General features: G+C 41.4%; 1 protein-coding gene and 1 non-coding gene across 2 annotated transcripts in view; one reads left to right on the top strand and one right to left on the bottom strand.

Annotated features, from left to right (window-relative positions):
- CFAP61 (cilia and flagella associated protein 61) overlaps nucleotides 1-19,884 on the bottom strand; it is a 231,046-nt gene that overhangs the window by 188,922 nt on the left and 22,240 nt on the right. The window contains 2 exon segments of the mRNA XM_023761280.1: nucleotides 301-460; nucleotides 17,054-17,186. Of these exon segments, the coding sequence (XP_023617048.1) occupies nucleotides 301-460; nucleotides 17,054-17,186 (293 nt within the window).
- On the top strand, nucleotides 10,032-10,160 carry LOC111827705. Its single transcript, XR_002831380.1, has one exon. It is a non-coding gene; the product is annotated as a small nucleolar RNA SNORA31 (small nucleolar RNA).

Here is a 19,884-nt window from a genome sequence, read left to right as displayed (position 1 = left end):
GTGTACGTAAAACCATTAAATACTACCAATTATTTCACCATGAACAATCTGAAGGCAGACATTCTGAGTTTAGGAAACCTTAAACTGCAAGGCCACTATGTTTAACTAAACTAAAATTTAAAATTTAGACTATCTGAGCTCATGGATATGTGCACAAGGATTTGGTTAACCAGGGGAAGAAGCTATACCTTAAAGAGAATTCCAGAAGGAGCTATAAAATTAGTTCCGTCACTTAGTAAAACACAGTTGTGCACAGGCATGGATCTAATTCCTGACATGTTCCTGTGATAGCCCCTGTACCTTGACTTTCTTGAAAGCTGAGCTCTCGTGGCCGCTCCAGAACATCATCGGGATGTGGGACGCAGAATCCGTGGAAGGGCCCCAAGTCAAAGCACTCATGCAGGAGCTGCATGTTCACTCTTGAGCACACGCTCATGAACCCAACAGCTACACCTTCCACCTGAAACATCCAAAATATCTGGTTACTCTATCAGACCTCCAATGGATTCTCAGCATGATACTTTCATGAGTCCATAGCATAGTGGGTGATTGGACCAACGTAGTTTGGCGAGTACTTTGAGGCCTTTGAGGGAGGGAGCAGTGCTTTCCTTCAGCAGCTCTAGTGTCCAGCACAATGCATGGCACACACAACACACTCAAAACAATCCTATAATAATAAAAGCCTAATATGCAAATTGTCCCTCGACTGGGAGTTCGACCGGGAGTTCCAACAGGGGACGGGGCTGGCAGCCACCGGAGGAAGGGAGGTCCCGGCCAGCAGCTGGCAGCAGGCAGCCGATAGGGATCCTAACCGTGCACAAATTTCATGCACTGGGCCTCTAGTGTTCAACATGTGACCATGGTCAACAATCCTAGAAATGGATACCTAACATAGGGAAGCTGCCAGAGAGTTCTTGAAGAAAAACTATTTGGAACTTAATATGTGCCAACATGTGCCCTCGTGGCCCAGGCAGTGCCCTGGCCTGCCCCATATCCTTTGCATTATCCCACTGCAAGCCTAGCCTTCTGTCCACTCTCCTCCCTGGTACCATGCACAGTTCTCAGTAAGACCAGTCGATCTGATTGACTCCCGATTCAGAGAAAGTTCATGGTCACTCACTCCTCACCAGGTAGGAACTCTTTGATTTTCTTGAATTCATTTATTTGCTTAGATCAGTGGTTCTCAACCTTCCTAATGCCGCGACCCTTTAATACAGTTCCTCATGTTGTGGTGACCCCCAACCATAAAATTATTTTCGTTGCTACTTCATAACTATAATTTTGCTACTGTTATGAATCGTAATGTAAATATCTGATATGCAGGATGTATTTTCATTGTTACAAATTGAACATAATTAAAGCATAGTGATTAATCACAAAAACAATATGTAATTATATATATGTTTTCCAATGGTCTTAGGCGACCCCTGTGAAAGGGTCGTTCGAACCCTAAAGGGGTCGCGACCCACAGGTTGAGAACCTCTGGCTTAGATGGTCTCATAGGGAGGAGATGTGAGGAAAGAGGTTTGGTGGAAACATCTGAGCAAAGTAAACTCATGGGTCTAATCTAAAAATGCATCTATCACCTTCCAGCATCATAACAGCTACCTGTTTGAACCTCTTACAATGGTCCCCATGATTTTAGGCCTTTGATGAGAAAGACACAGTTAGGATTAAGAATGTGATAGTGTGATATAATAAGAAATTTATATTTGGTCTTCATCCCTGATCCAAGAGCAAGCTCCTAAAACATTTGCAATTTCCTAAAAGGCACATCTTTTGTTTTTCATAATAGCCCTTTTCAAGGATATCTGAGTTTATGCTAATAAGGTGACTCTTTGAAAATTGGGGCTAGTTGTCAGAGGAACAAAACCTGTGATTTGAGGGTTGGAACATTCAGTCCTACCCCTGACCTCAAGGGAGGGGAGAGGGGCCAGAGATTAAGTTCAATCACCAATGGCCAATAATATAATCAACCATTCATGGAACCACCATAAAAACCCCTAAACAACTGGATTAAGGAGTTTTTGGTTTAGTGAACTCATTGAGGTGTTGGGAGCTGATGTGCCCAAAGAGGGCATGAAAACTCACGCCCCCCTCCCCCCGCCCACACACACACACACCTTGCTCTATGTCTCTTTTGCTTTTGACTGTTCCTGAGCTGTAACTTTTTAAAAAATTTTTATTCGTTTTGAGAGAGAGAGAGAGAGAGAGAGAGAAACATCAATGATCGGTTGCCTCCTGCATGCCCCCTACCAGGGAGGGAGCCTGAAATTCAGGCTGGAATTGAATCAGCAACATTTCGGTAAATGGGATAACGCCCAACCAACCGAGCCACACTGGCCAGGGCCTGAGTTGTATCTTTTATAATGAACTGGTAGTAGTAATTAAAACATTTCCCTGAGTTCTGTGAGCTGTACTATTAAATTAGTGAACCCAAGGAGGGGGTTGTGGGAACCCCTGATTTATCGCCAGTCAGTCAGGAGTACAGGTGGCAATCTGGGGCTTGGGACTAGTGTCTGAAGTGGGAGCAGTCTTGTGGGTGTGAGCTCTATATGTGTGGGTCTGTGCGGACTCCAGGTAGTGTCAGAACAGAGCTGCAGGACACCCAGTGGTGTCTGAGAGCTGAAGAACTAGTTGGTGTAGAAAGAAAACGCTACACATTTGTTGTCAGAAGTGCTGTGATTAGAGGAAACAAGTTATCTTTAAATGAGTAACTAGCTAATCTGCACCTATGACTGGTACTAAAATATAAATTAACAAATTTAATTCTATCATATTCCACATTAAGAGATGACTGTGATTGAAATTCTTTATTATGGCCATTCAATAATTCTATATTTCATTCTTCTCCATAAGATAAGCATTTAAAATTTTAAAAGAGAGTGAGAGAAAATGTATAGTTCCTTGATTAACTAATCTTATTGTGGTAATTATTTTGCAATATGTATATATATCAAATCATTATGTTGTACAACTTAAATTTATACAATGTTATATGTCAATTATATCAGTAAAAGTGGGAAAAAATAAATTTCACATGAATAATTCCTGCTGATTATTACATGGGTTTGAAGCAAATTCTGATTGACTGGTTTGACTGCCAGCTCTTAATAGAAACTAGCATTTATCCCTCAAGGGTTTAACCTATTTTGGGGGACAACCATTCCACTTAAAAAGTAGAACTCAATAATGATAGGCATTCCCTAGTCCCCAAAATGTAGCATCATCCCATAAATGCCCATTTGGAGAAAATGATTAATATTTTAACTCACAATTTTCAACTGGTGTGCCACAAGAATTTTTTAAAAATGCAATACTTGGCTATTTAATCAGGGGCACTGACCTCTTTTCCTTTAGATTGACAAATGAAAAAAAAAGACAACAGCCCTGATCGGTGTGGCTTAGTTGGTTGAGTATTGACCAGTATACCAAAAAGTCATGGGTTCGATTCCCGGTCTGGGCACATACCCTGGTTGCGGGCTTGATCCTGGGTAGGGAGTGTGCAGGAGGCAGCCAATCAATGTTTCTATCTCTCCCTCTCCCTTCCTCTCTCTCTAAAATAAATAAAAGCACTTTTTAAAAAATGACAACAGCCAACACAGCAAAAATGCACTGTTGTGAATGCTCTGTCCCGAACCATAAATATATAGGTCATATAATAGAATCACATCTTATTGGTCATGTTGCATAATAAGATTGCATCTGATTAGTTAATTCTTGGTATCAGAACTCCTTATATACAAGTATTGGCAACCCAATTTTTTCAAAAGTCACTTTGGAGCAAAAAGTGTAGGTAATTACTATTATTATTATTTTTGGTAAATCACTCAAAATTATACCTATAGTTTTGGTCAGATTAGCAAAAAGTACATTTTTTGATGTGCCACAGAATTTTAGTAATTAGTTTATGTGTGCCATGAGATGAAAAAATTGAAAATCACTGTTTTAACCTACTAAAGCAGAAAATTAAGCTACAATAATGCTCAGTCTTTTAAATGGCACAGAAAAATTAGGTTTTAAACTAATGTTCTCAAATGTGCCTTCTAGTTTAAAACCACTTGTTTTCAAACATACGTTTGAAAAATACATGTGAGATTTCCTTTATTTTCTCTTTAATGCTAAAATATAAGGGGATGATTTAAAAATTAATTTTTCCATGCATATTCTTTTCTTTACCGGCTCCCCAAAATGATACTAGCTAGCTGTAAAAGGCTGAATTTACACAGCTGTTTTACAAAGCCATTGACACTTTAATAAAAGTCCAAAATAAACATTTTAATTTTTTCCCCAAATAACAAGCGATTGTTTGTCTTGTTTGCACTCATGAACAAAGGCTGAGTAGCTGCAGTTGTCTGGCTTCTCTGTAATTGTAGGCCCAAGACTCAGCAGACGCTGATTAACCAATCCATCTACCATATGTGCAGAAAGAGACGGCCAGCCTCCCTCTCGGCAGGGAAAATTGGCATCCATCTTGGTTCACATGGAGATGTCCTTCTAATCTACAGCCACACTGGCACAAAGAAACTTCGATGGCCTGAAATACCTTTTGCTGGCTTCATGGCGAGCTGCATGCGCATGATAAGAATGTATTATTTATAAGACTGCTGTTAGTAATGAGCTATTACACTAATGGCTCATTGTGTTTGGAATTTGATTTCAAATGGCATGGATCACACATTCTGATGAAAATGAGAAAAACATGTTTTGCCATTCGGAACAAAGATTTAACATTCTCCAATTCTACAACCTGTTATATTCCCATCATTCATCCCGGGTTGTGACAATTCACAAAAGTTCACAATTATGGACTGCTACCGAGCAAGGACATATTGTGGACGGGTCTGCTCTTTCCTTTGAGTTTCTTTCAAATAACTATTTTGATTTGAGAAACACTGTTCTGAATTATGAATTTGTGGAAGTGTTCAAATGCATCTTTTTGTGTGTATGTTTTCCAAAAACAATAAATGGATGTAATGGACTATTTCACCTGTACAATGAAAAGGCATTGATTGCTGGCTGCTATCTACCCTCCAGGTGACAGGGATAGTTTCTACCACAAAGGTGTCTTCAATTTTCTTATACTGAAGAGCGAAACTGTGAGTTTTGTTGTTGTTGTGATGATCTACATGATGGTACATAGGCTCAGGTTGCTAGAAAATCATATGTTCAGTGATCTTGTCCTCACAAGCAGGTCCATTTATAGACACATGTGCACTGTATCGTACATGCTTCCATCTAAAAGGCCTTATGGTCATCCTTCCCTGCTGGGTGGCAATACTCCACAGTTCGGTAGCCGTCACTGTGAACAGTGCCAGCTTTGATCCCCTCTTCCTTCTGCCAAGGGCATGGCTGAGTTGGCAGGCTCTGTCTACACACAGGTCAGCGGTGCCTACGCCAAAGCAGACACTCTGCCATCTGTCTCTAGGAGCTGCCCCTGGCCTCTAACTTTCCTTCCCTGAAATCTCAGTTTGGAGGAAACACCAGATGACAAGGTAAGCCAGGGCAAAGTTATGAAAAGCAAGTTGCAGCAAAGTGATGACTGCAAAGTAGCTATCAAGCCAAAGAATGTCCTCACAGTTAAAAACCTTTAATTAAGGGCTTTGCACACGTACAGGCATAACTCTCATTCTACATGCATGGCCTGTAACTACTGTGAGCTGGGCTGGTAAGAGACAGACTTGATGTACTGTGTTCTATTATCTATTGTCAACTGAAGTCACATATAAGCAAGTAAATGCCTAACTGTCATTTTGGGGAGAAAAGCCCTGACTTGTAGCAAATTCCAATTTCTGTGATATAGATAATTGTGGCCAATTGTAAACTACCAATGTGATGTCACTGAACAGGAAGCTGGAAAGGGATGCCCAGCAGCCACCATTATATGGTATTTCCACTACACAGAGACCATGGATGAAAACCTAAAGAGCACAGGAATTAGTAAAATAATCAGGAAGTGATGGGTATTGAGCATTTATTAATTTTGTTTTTAATATAACTTATTACACTGTAAGTTTATATAACTTATTTTTTAATAATGGCTGTTTTTAACAACCAGCTTGCAAAACTACTGAAGACTTGGAAGACATAAGCAAATGGAAGAACATACCATGTTCATGGATTGGTAGAATCAACATCATTAAAATGTCCATATTATCTAAAGCAATCTATAGATTCAATGCAATACCTATTAAAATACCAATTGCATATTTCAAAGATCTAGAACAAACTCTCCGAAAATTCATCTGGAATGAAAAAAGACCCCGATAATGGGGGGATGAGGACACACTTGTAATACCTTAACCAATAAAGAAATTAAAGATAAAAAAAGAAGAAAAAGACCCCGAATAGCCACAGCTATCCTGAGAAAGAAGAACAAAGTTGGAGGGATCACAATACCAGACATCAAACTATGTTACCAACCCACGGTTCTCAAAACTGCCTGGTACTGGCACAAGAACAGACATATAGACCAATGGAACAGAATAGAGGACCCAGAAATTGACCCAAGCCATTATACTCAATTAATATTTGACAAAGGAGGCAAGAGCATACAATGGAGTCCAAACAGCCTTTTTAATAAATGGTGCTGGGAAATTTGGTCAAAAAAATGCAAAAAAATGCAAAAAAATGAAACTTACACCATACACAAAAACAAACTCAAAATGGCTAAAGGACTTGAATGTAAGATGGGAAACCATAAAAATCCTACAAGACTCCATAGGCAGCAAAATTGCAGACATATGTCATAGCAATATCTTTACAGACACAGATCCTAGGGCAAGAGAGACTAAGGAGAAAATAAACAAATGGGATTACATCAAAATAAAAAGCTTCTGCACAACAAAAGAAACCATCAACAAAGAAAACCATCAACAAGAAAGCCCACTGCATGGGAGAACGTATTTGCCAATGTTATCACTGATAAGGGTTTTATCTCCAACATTTACAGGGAACTCATACAACTTAACAAAAGGAAGATAAACAATCCAATCAAAAAATGGGCAAGGGACCTAAGTAGACTCTTTTCAAAAGAGGACATTAGAAAGCCAAGAGACATATGAAAACATGCTCAAAGTCACTAATCATCAGAGAGATGCAAATCAAAACAACAATGAGGTACCACCTCACACCTGTCAGATGGCTATCATCAACAAATCAACAAATGACAAGTGCTGGAGAGGATGTGGAGAAAAAGGAACCCTCCTGCACTGCTGGTGGGAATGCAGACTGGTGCAGCCATTGTGGAAAACAGTATGGCGTTTCCTCAAAAATTTAAAAATGGAACTGCCATTTGACCCAGTAATACCACTTCTAGGAATATATGCCAAGAAAACAGAAACACCAATCAGAAAGGATATATGCACCCCTATGTTCATACAGCACAATTTACAATAGCCAAGTTTGGAAACAGCCTAAATGCCCATCAACAGATGAGTGGATTAGAAAACTATGGTACATCTACACAATGGAATACTATGCTGCTATACAAAAGAAGGAATTCTTAGCATTTGCAGCAGCATGGATGGAACTGGAGAGCATTATGCTAAGTGAAATAAGCCAGGAAGTGAAATAAAAACACCACATGATCTCACTCATTTATGGATAATAAAGAACATTATAACCTGATGAACAAAAAGATAGATACAGAGGCAGAGAAGCATGGAACAGACTGTCAAATTACAGTGGGAAGGCTGGGGAGTGTTGTGGGGTGGGGGAGGTAAGAGATCAACCGAAGGACTTGTAAGCATGCATATAAGCATAACCAATGAACACAAGACACTGGCAGGGTTGGGTGAGGGCATGTGCCAGGGGGTGGGGGAGGCCGGGGGAAAGTCAATGGGGGGGGAGACATATGTACTACTATCTGTAATACTTTAAACAATAAAATAAAATTTTTTAAAAAACTACTGAAGACTTCACAATTGGCTCTTGTAAGCCAGAGAGAGAGCTAATTCCAGCATACCACTGCCTAAGGGCCAACCTGAGGAAGTCTAGGTGATTGGGAGAATGACACAGGGAGACAGGTGGGAGGACAGTGACAGCACTGATTTTGAACCTGAAGAGGCTTAATTCCCTGGATACAGCTTGGTACAGACTGAAGATCTGCTCCCATATCCTAAAATGGTTTCCTCCCTAATGAGGGGTCCTGTTTCTGCCTTCCCATTTGAGACTGAGTCTGTGGTCTCATCTCCAAAGAACACAAAGCTTCTGATGTCTGAGGCAGCACGACCTCTTGGAGATTGGCCCTCTAGACACACCAAAGGGTCCTTGCAGGGTTGGGATTGCCATTTTAAGCCTGTAACTTTCCTCTGATGTTTACACACAATAAAAATGTGTACCATACAACTAGAGAAAGAACAAATGTGAGGGTCTTCCCACTGCAGCTGCTCTTTGGGAGCACTAACTCAAGTGATTTAGGTTGAAGCTAGCACCTTGGAAGCAAAAAATTAACAAAGCCTTCTCCAGAGTGATGTCAGCACCAAGGCAGCTTAAAGATATACATCATTTTGTCCCCCAATTCAACAGTAAATATTCAGCATCTACCCATGACCAAAACGCCTATGAAATCCAGTACCATAGGCAACGGACCTGGAAGGAGTCTTGCCTACCTGTGCATCAGGAAATAGGCAGACAGTCATAAGCCCTGGCTATGGACCATGCGTGGCCTATGAACTGGCTCCAGCACCTCTTGGTGTGGTCTGGGAGCCACTGACTTAATCACTCGCAGAGGAGAGAGTCTTTGTGAAAGGACATGTTTCTGGAGAACTTCCGGGACTTCATTGAATTTGGATACACTAGAGTGGGTATAAGAAACAGTCTGACTTTAACCATGTCACCCATCACCAAGGAGACACAGATTAGTGCCAAGATACATCTTCCTTGGGGCGGGGAAAGGGATAGCATATGAACAAATACCAGCATTCCCAGCTGTGTGAATGCTTCCTAAGGGATTCATTTATCTTCACCCCATTCAGCTTACTAAATCAGGGGCTCCAAAACTGGGGTGGGGTAAGGTGGGTGAAAAGAGTCTAGGAAAACAGCAGATAGAACTCTTGGAGAACATTAAAGACACACAGACCATAAATATGTTGCAAATTCTACCCAGAAGTCCACCCATGACCTACTGGTAATGTCTCACCCATGAATCCCTCCAACTGGCCATGAGCACTCCCCGCTCTCTGTGTGCCTCACCCATATACCACCCTACCCCCATGGCTAGCTCCCTTGCATGTTTCCAGCAGCAGCATGAGCAGGCTTTGGCAGATGGCTAATGAGCACATGCAGAAAATCAGTTAAAGCAGTGGGCCAGAGAGAGACCACAAACTTGAGTTGTAGTGCCATCTTTGGGAAAAGAAGCTGTCTGTACTCAGTCTGCTGCTTCTCAAGATTCAGAGACTACATATGCGCTTACGAATTCTGCCACAAGAGAAAGCAAGTAGCATGGAGCAGATGTATTCACAGGCTATCCAAGAAAGCCTCAGAATTCCTTGTAGGGCTAATGGAGATATTTCATTTATGATGGAGATGATTGCTACTTCAAAAGTGAAGCCAGTAACACAAAATTCCAAGGAACATTTAAAAAGCAAGGAAATATGCAAGGAAATAAATACAGTAACCCAACTCAAAGAGATGGAGATCTCTGATTTATCATATCAAGAACTAAAAATAGCTATTTTAAAGAAACTTAATGAACTACATGAAAGCACAAAAAGACAGTTTAAGGAAATTAGGGAAACAATACACACACACACACACACACACACACACACACTCACATTGAGAAGTTTAATAAAGAGACAGAAATCATAAAAAATTGAAAAGAAATTTTGGTGCTGAATAATACAATGAATGAAACAAAACAAAATGTAATAGAGAGCATCAACACAAGACTTGATCAAGTAGAAGTAATCAGTGAGATCAAAGATAGGATCTTTGAAATTATCCAGTCATAGGAAAACAAAGAAGAATGAAAAAGAGAGGAAAAAGTCTACATGATCTAGGAATATTATCAAAAAGATCAATTTGCAGTGCATCTATTGACAAACCTGGAGAAGTTACTGTCTGCTGCAAAGGTTTCCAGTACAGATGCAAGAGAAAAGTATCCTTGCCCTTTCTGTCTGATTGTGACAGACAAGATTGAATGAGGGAATACAGGGGAAAAAAAAAGATCAATTTGCAAATCATTGTATTTCCAGAAGGAGAAAGAGGGAAAGGGAGACAGAAAGCTTATTTAAGAAGAGCTGAGAACATCTTAAATCTAGGGAGAGATTTGTATATCAAAGTTCATAAAAGTCCAAAGTCACCATAGTCAACTTAAAAAGATCCCCTCCAAGGCACATTTAATAAAACTGCAAAAAATAAAAGACAAATAGAGAATCTTAAAAGTAGCAAGAGACAAGAAGCTGCAATTTATTTTAAGGCTATCTTAGCAGAAACTTTACAGGGCAAGAGAGCATGAATGATATATTCAAAGTGCTGGAATAAAACCCTGCCAACCAAGAACACTTTACCCAGCACTGCTATCCTTCCAAAATGAAAAGTAGATAAAGACTTTCCCAGACAAACAAAAGCTGAGGGAGTTCATCACCACTAGACCTACCATACAAGAAATATTGAAAGGAGTTCTTTAAACTGAATATGAGAACATATGAAAATATACAACACACTGATAAAGGTAAGTATATAGTCAAATTCAGAATTCTCTAATACTGTAATATGGTGGAATGTTAAACACTTAACTCTAGTATAAAGGTTAAAGTCCAAAAGTATTAAAAATAAAATATCTATAATTTATTAATAAATACACAATATTAAAAAAGGTAAATAGTGACATTAAAAAAAGGGTAAAATTTTTGTATGTGATCGAAGGTAAGTTGTTATCAGCATAAAATAGACTACTATATGAATAAAATTTTATGTAAGCCTCATTGTAACAACAAAGCAAAAACCTGCAGTAGATCCCCAAAATATAAACAAAAATGAATATAAGCATAACACTACAGGAAATCAATAATTAATAAAAGATGGCAGAAAGAGATAATGAAAGGAACAGGGTACTACAAAAAAGAAAACAATAACTCCTTACCTATCAATAATTACTCTAAATGTAAATGGATTATATTCTCCAATCAAAAGATATAGAGTGGCTGGATGAATAAGAAAGCAAGACCCAACTATATGCTGCCTACAAGAGACTCACTTCAGTTCTAATGCTAAAGTGGAGAGAGAGGGGGAAAAATGATATTCCATGCAAGTGGACACCAAAAGAAAGCAGGGGTACTTATATCAGAGAAAATAGACTCTAAGCCAAAAATGGTAACGAGAAACAAAGGTCATTATATAATTATAAAGGGTTCAATTCATCAAGAAGATATAACAATCATAAATATAAATATAAGCATATATATACACATATATATGTATATATACATATATTTACACATATATATGTATATATACATATATTTACACACACACATATATATATGTGAATATATATATGTATCCAACATATCAGGCTACTTAAATATATTAAGCAAATACTAAAGGATATGAAGGGAAAAACAGACAATATAAGAATAGAAGGAAACTTTAATACCCCAAACATTGGATAGACCATCCAGACAGAAAATCAACAAGGAAACATTGGACTAGATTGATACTTTAGATCAAATGAACCTAACATAAATATACAGAACATCCCATCCAACAGCAGCAGAATACACATTCTCCTCAAACACACATGAAACATTCTCCAGGACAGATTATACATTAGGTCACAAAACAAGTCTTAGCAAATTTAAGAAGATGAAATCATACCACGTATCTTTTCTAACCACATGTTGTGAAACTAAAAATCAGTAACATTAGGAAAACTGAAAAATTCACAAACACGTGGATATTTAAAAACACTCCTAAACAACTAAGAGGTTAAGTAATAACTCAAAAGAGAAATAAAAAACATCTTCAAACAAAAATGGGAAACAATATACCAAACCTAAGGGATGCTGAAAAAGCAGTTCTAAGAGCTAAGTTTATAGCAATAAATGTCACAGCAAGAAAAAAAGAGAGATCACAAATAAGCAACCTAATTGTACAACTCAAGGAATGAGGAAAAGAAGATTAAATTAAGCCCAAAGTTAGCAGAATTAAGGGAATAACAAAAAGCAGAGCAGGAACAATGAAATAAAGACTAGAAAAATTATCAGAAAAGATCAGTAAACTAAGAACTGGTTCTTTAAAAAGATAAATAAACCTTTATCGACAAACCTTTAGCTAGAATAAGGAAAATAGAAGACTCAAATAAAATCAGAAATGAAAGAGGATATATTATAACTAGTAACAAAAATACAAAGGATCATAAGGGACTACTATGAATAATTATATGGTAAAAAATTAGACAGACCAATAGAAAATATGAACAGACCAATAAAAAAAGGAGATTGAATTAATAATCAAAAACCTCCCAACAACAAAAAGCCCCAGATCAGACAGATTCACTGGTGATTTCTACTAAATATTTAAAGAATTAAAATCAATCCTTCTCAAACTCTTTCAAAAAAACTGAAGGGGAGGGTACACTCCCAAATTCATTTTATGAGTCCAGCAATAAATATCCTGATACCCAAATCAGACACTACCAGAAAAGAAAACTACAGACCAATATCCACAATGACTATAGTTGCAAAAACTCTCAACAATATATTAGCAAGCCAAATTCAATAGCACATTAGAAGAATCATATACCATGACCAACCAGAATTTTTCCTTGGATAAAATTTCCTTGGCTGGTTCAACAGACACACATCAACAAATGTGATGCACCACATTAATTAATAGATATTAAAGACAAAAATCATATTATATCAATAGAAGCAGATAAATCATTTGACAAAATGCAACATCCTTTCATGATAGAAATGCTCAAAAAATGGGGTATAGAAGAAACACGTGTCAGCACAATGAAGGCCATACATAACAAGCTCACAGAGAGCATCATACTCAACCCTGAGTGGTTAAAAGATTTTCCTCTAAGATCAGGAACACATACAAATGGCCATCAGGTACATGAAAAAATACTCAACATCATTAGTCATCAGAGAAATGCAAATCAAAATTACAAGGAGATATCACCTCACACCTGTTAGAACAGCTATCATCAAAAAGATAAAGGATAACAACTGTTGGCAAGAATATAGAGAAAAAGAAACCCTGGCGTGCTGTTGGTAGGAATGTAAACTGGTATAGCCACTATAGAAAACAGTAGGGAGGTTTCTCAAAAAATTAAAAGTAGAGTTACTATATGACATAATACTCCCACTTCTGGGTGTATATCCATTCATCAGTAGATGAACATTTGAGCTATTTCCACTTTTTGGCTATCTTATATAATAAGAGAGAAACATGCAAATTAACCATCCCTTCGCTATGCTCAAGCCATGCCCACAAGCCATGCCCACCAGCCAATCAGGAGCGAGTAAGCAAATTAATTCAACTAAGATGGCAGTGGCCATGGAGCTGGAGCGAGCAGGAGGCTTGGGTTTCCCCCAGCGATGGAGGAAGCCAAGCTTCCCGCCTGCCCTGGCCGGCCCTGGGCTACACTCAAGGCTATAAAGTTTCAATTATAGAAGATAAATAAATCCCAGGGGAAAAAAAGAAAAAAAAGGAGAGGCTGGGAGCCTGGGTCGCCAGGGGGCATGGCCAGCCTGATAACGGCCATCAGCCCCTCACCCAGGCTGGCCAGGCACCCCAGTGGGGACCCCCACCCTGAAGGGGGTGTGGCCAGCCTGAAAGCAGCCATCGGCCACTCACCCAGGCTCGCCACACCCCCATGGGGTAAGGGTCCCCGCTGGGGGGCTTTGCCAGCCTGAAAACAGCCGTCAGCCCCTCACCGAGGCTGGCCAGGCACCCCAGCGGGACCCCCACCCTGATCTGGAACACCCTTCAGGGCAAATCAGCCAGCCCCCACCCATGCACCAGGCCTCTATCCTATATAATAAAAGGGTAATATGCAATTGACCCTAACAGCAGAATGACTGGGAATGACTGGTCACTATGACACACACTGACCACCAGGGGGCAGACGCTCAATGCAGGAGATGCCCCCTGGTGGTCAATGCACTCCCACAGGGGGAGCTCTGCTCAGCCGTCAGCCCGCCTCCTCAGCAGCACTAAGGATGTCCGACTGCTGCTTAGGCCTACTCCCCACTGGCAGGTGGACATCCCCCGAGGGCTCCCAGGCTGCCAGAGGGATGTCTGACTGCCAGCTTAGGCCCGATCCCGCGGGGAGCGGGCCTAAGCCAGCAGGTGGACATCCCCCGAGGGGTCTCAGAGTGCGAGAGGGCACAGGCTGGGATGAGAGAACCCCCGAGTGCACAAATTTTGGTGCACCAGGCCTCTAGTTTTGAATAATGCTGCTACAAACAATTCTGTACGTGTTACTGTGTATATGTGTGTTTTTAATTCTAGGGGTGGAACTGCTGGGTCAAATAGTATTTCTATATTTAACTTAAAAAAATTTTTTAATCCTAACCTGAGAATGTTTTTGTTTGTTTGTTTTTTGTTGTGGGTTTTTTTTAGGGAAAGAGAAACATCAATTGGTTGCCACCTGTACATACCTCAACCAGGCATCAAACTTGCATCCAAGGTACGTGCCTGACCAGGAATCGAACCTGCAAACCTGGTGTCTGGGATGACACTTCAACCAACTGAGCCACCTGGCCAGGGATATATTTAATTTTTGAGAAAATGCCAAACTGTTTTCCAAAGTGGCTATACCATTTTATAATCCCACTAGCAATATATGAGGGTTACAATTTCTCCACATCTTTACCCACACTTGTTACTGTCCCCTTTTATTATAACCATCCTAGCAGGTATAAAGTGGCATCTTGTTGTGGTTTCGATTTGCATTTTCCTACTGACCAATGATGTTGAACATTTCACAGGCTTATTGGCCTTTGGCTATCTTTTTCAGAGAAATGCCTATTCAAATTCTTTGCCCACATTTTGGCTTGAATTATTTATCTCTTTATTCCTGTTGGAGTTCTTTATACATGCTGGATACAAGTTCTTTGGCATGGTATTCTAAAAAGCTTCTGTGGTGATTGTCGTAAACACCACGCTTGAGAATCACTGATCATATTATCAAAAGCCTCAAATTCATCATATTATCAAAATAAGAGAACTTTTGATTATATGTTTTTTAAGAAAAGTAATATTCTTTAAATAGTTTTTACAGTTTTGTCAAATAATGAGAAGTGAGTGTATGAAGAATAATGAATCCCTAAACAAATCATCCTAGAAGTAAAACTGCTAAATCCCTACCTTTGAATGCTTTTCAATAAACTGGCACAAAGTCTTCCTTTTTAAAATAAAGGTCAAATATTGTTCGTTCTCTTTTTTGTCCTTCTCACTCTTTCCTTGGGTGTGGACTTCTAGGTCTACAGCTGGCACAGCTAAGGGTGTGGGTTTCATCTTTTTAAATTCCCATCCCTACCTCTGCTCTCAGTAAAGCCCTCCTGGACAGACACTGCAGAATCAGGACACTCGTAGGGCATATCCCAAGTGATGGGATCACAGGGCAAGGCTGGTACAAAGTGGGGAAGACAGCCTGAGGGGTCATGAAGCCCCAGGGTGCCGTGGGACTGTGCTGGGCTGGCGGGCACCAGGACTGCCTGCAGTGAGAGCTGCTCCAGAGCTCCAAACACTGGGGCCCTGCAGAAGAGCAGACCCAACAGCCGGGCCTTGTGATTTTTCCAGAAAAGCTACCCATTCAAACTGTTATAGACACTTTCCTAATTTTTAAATGTTAGCCATTAATACAACAAATTTAGTCATAATAACCTAAATCACATCATGGGAAAACACTGGACAAATCCAAATTGAGAGATATTCCCCCAAATAACTGACCTGTGCTTTTCAAAACTGTCATTGTCATGACAGACAGACAGACTGGGACACTGTTCCCGATTACAAGAGACTGAAGACACGTGACACGTGAGCTAACTGAATGATCTGCATTTCCATCTGCGCTGAAGGGCATCATGGGGACTATCAGTAAAATCTGAGCAAGGTCTGTGGTCAGATAACAGGATTGAGCTTGACTCAACCACTGTGCTAGTTACAGAAGACAACATCCTTGTTTTGAGGAAATGTACGCTGAAGTGTTTAGTGGTGAAGGGGAATTACGTCTGTATCTTATGCTTAAATGGTTCATAAAAAATACATAACATATATGCAATATATATATATCCGTAGACAGACATAGAAAAAGAGCAAGCAAAGAGAATAATACAGAAAATGTGGTAAAATGTTAACATTTATGGAATTGGGGTACTTATAAGTTTTCTTTAAGTGTGAAAGATTGTTAAAATAAAAAGTTAAAAATTATTTTCCAAGTCAAACAAAATGCATCTGCCTGTAGGATACTGGTTTCTAACGTCTGGCCTCTGGGAACTTAGGGTCTCAGAAATCCCCTCCCCCCGGCCCAACTGGCATGCCTCAGTGGTTGAGCCTCGACCTATGAACCAGGAGGTCATGGTTCAATTCCCCATCAGGGCACATGCCCAGGTTGCAGGCTTGATCCTCAGTAGGGGGCGTGCAGGAGACAGCCAGTCAATGATTCTCTCATCATTGATGTTTCTATCTTTCTCTCCCTCTCCGTTCTCCTCTGAAATCAATAAAAATATTTTTGAAAAAAAAAGACGCCTAAAAAAAAAAAGAAGAAAAGAAATCCCCCCTACATACCACTGGAGGATCTTCTCCCCTCACCCTAATTTTCACCCCTACCTCTAGAGACAGAGCAAAGAATCCACAGCAGCCTGGGCATCTGGAAGGACCTCACAAAAACCTAAAATCCTAAAGCCAATTAACACGGGAAGGGGTGTGATGCCACAGCCCGGAAGCTGGCGTGGCATGCCACCTGGAAGGGCATGGAGGAGGAGGAGGTTATGACAGCTCCAGGAGTGCCTGGTGAAACCTGGAACAGCAACGCTTATTTCTCCCATTTCTGTCACTAAGCGTATCCCTAGGTGGACTGATCACCAACCTCACACACGACAGCATGATTCTCCTTGTCTTGGGCCTCTATTAGTTCAGCCAGAAAGTATTCGCCATAAGTTGCTCTCAGAATTGTGTCATGTTGCAAAAATATTGGCATGAGGTCATCATGATCTTCCACCCTGTTTAACAGAAAGACTTAGGTTCAGTGTTCTTTCTTAAAAAGGAGTACCTGTGTGCCAGACCCTGTTCTAAATGCCAGGAATACAACAACATGCAGGTGAAATGAACTTCCATTCTAATAGGAGAAACAGATGATGAAAATGTAACAAACACAGCACTTCACACATGTCAACAATGATAGTGCTTTGGGGTGGAGAGTGATGGGGTCGAGTGGTCAGGGAAGACCTACCTCTTGAGGAGGGACGTGAGAGTTGGAACCTGAATGAGGAGAAGGAGAGGAAGCTATGTTGAGACCTGGGGGTAGAAACTTCCAGCAGAGGGAACACACTCAGCATGTTTGGCTGTGAAAGGTAGAGCAGCTTGTCATGAGCCAAAGGACAAGATGCTGGGAATAGCATTGCCCAAATGTTTTCCAAAGAACACTACTTCTATGGCATTGTCCCCAGAATCCTCTTCCTCCCCCCAAAAGAATTCCTGCGATATCTCGACAATTCACATGGAGGGGGAAATGCTGATTTAAAGGCAATGAAGTTCTGCTCATCATCCATTCTCAGGACCCTCTACAGTGACCTTGACAACCAGTGTGTGTGTGTGTGTGTGTGTGTGTGTGTGTGTGTGTGTGTGTGGTAGAAGGAGGACCCAAGAACCAGATTTATGGCAGCATAGTGATGCTAGCCTTGGACCCATTTTGCTGCCATATTTAACATTCTTTCCTTTTTAGTACATTCTTAGTTATATTTAGTGTTCTATTTTATTCTCTAGGATGTCCTTATACTTTTATCCTGATACTTTTCTTGTTGAAAATATACACATTTGCATTATATTTTTTGTATGTATCTCATTTGGCTACTAACCTCCCCCCATTCATTTCTTTACTATGGCATCTTCATTATCCCACTTTATCTTCTACATGTTCTCCTGGATATAAATAGCAGCTCCACCTATGGAGTGATTAGTATGTATATAAAGCTCAGGGCTTTATTCAGATTATCAAGGCAACCGCAGGAGGTGGGCACCATATTCACTCCTCAGATGGAGGAGAGCAAGGCTCATGGGGATGATGGATGCTTTGCCTGAGACCATAGGAACAGGTGGCAGCAGAGCTATGCTAAGAACTCGGGTCAGCTGATCTGGACCCAGTCATCGCATGCTACACTAAGCCAACAATGCACTTCAAAAATCTTCCTTTAAATCGGCATTCCTTTTGAAAACTGGCAGCAAGAAGCACAAGCAGTTGAGAGACTTTGGCTCAAGGGCAAGAGCTCAACACTGTGGATCATCCAGCCAGCCCTGCCACAGCTCCTCCAACCTTTGCTGGAAAAAAAATCCCCCCATCCTGCCACAGCTCCACCCCCCAAATCTAAAGGCTTTAAACTGGAACACCCTATGCACTCGGGATAAAAATCTTCACCCCACTCCCAGGATGAAACCTTTACCTCTTGTGACACAGGCTTAACTTTTGGAATAATGATGGTTTTTCATCAATAATAAGCATCTTGACGGAAGAAATACATATTTGAAAAACAAGGTCTCTGCCCTATAATACCCGAGAGCTAAAGAGAGAGCCAGCCAACAGACCACGGCACAAGAAGGAAAAATACAACCTCTTGTCAACACTTCCTGGAAGGAGAGACAGCAGGGGGTCCTTATCCAGGCAACCAGGATATTGGCTTGTTATACTATCAACCTGGGTATGATGTCACCCAACCACCTCCTTCCACATGCCAGGACATCAGGATTCTCTAGTGGTGAGTGGAAAATAGGGAACCAGAAACAAACACCAACCATATTTGTAGGACACACATGACCATTTCACGAACTATTTTAGCCCTGGACTCATTTTTTAAAAGTAGTTCTTAACCTCCTGCCCATCTATTTTTGTGTGTATGTCACCTTTGGCTGGGATGTACTAAGGGCTTATAATAAACTAGAGGCCCGGTGCACAAAAATTTGTGCACTCGGTGGGGGGGGGGGAACGGGGGTCCTCCAGCCCGGCCTGTGCCCTCTCACAGTCTGGGACCCCTCGGGAGATAATGACCTGCTGGCTTAGGCCTGCTCCCAGGTGGCAGAGGGCATGCCCAATCCCTAGGTGCAGCCCCTGGTCAGGCTCAGAGCAGGGCCGATTGGGGAGTTGGGGCGCCGCCCCCTGTCATGCACAGAGCAGGGCGGATTGGGAGGTTGTGATGCCACCCTCAGTCACGCTCAGGGTAGGGCTGATTGGGGGGTTGGGGCACCGCCCCCTGTCACACTCAAGGCAGGGTCGATGGGGAGGTTGCGGCGCCACCCCCTGTCACTCACAGAGCAGGGCCCATCAGGGGGGTTGGGGCTCCATACCCTGTCACACACAGAGCAGGGTCGATCAGGGGGTTGGGGAGCTCCCCCCTGTCACACACAGAGCAGGGCCCATCAGGGGGTTGAGGAGCTCCCCCCTGTCATGCACAGAGCAGGGCCGATCAGGGGGTTGAGGAGCTCCCCCCTGTCACTCACAGAGTAGGGCCGATAGGGGAGCTGGGGCACCGCCCCCTGTCACACACAGAGCAGGACGGATCAGGGGGTTGGGGCGCTGCACCCTGTCACACTCAGGGCAGGGCCAATGGGGAGGTTATGGCTCTACCCTGTCACACACAGAGCAAAGCCCGTGGAGGGGGGTTGGGGCGCCACACTCTATCACCCACAGAGCAGTGCGATCAGGGGGTT

This window comes from Myotis lucifugus, unplaced genomic scaffold (genome assembly GCF_000147115.1).
Source record: "Myotis lucifugus unplaced genomic scaffold, Myoluc2.0 scaffold_205, whole genome shotgun sequence".
NCBI classification, from domain to species: Eukaryota; Metazoa; Chordata; class Mammalia; order Chiroptera; family Vespertilionidae; genus Myotis; species Myotis lucifugus.
This window is presented reverse-complemented; position numbering and strand designations above follow the sequence as displayed.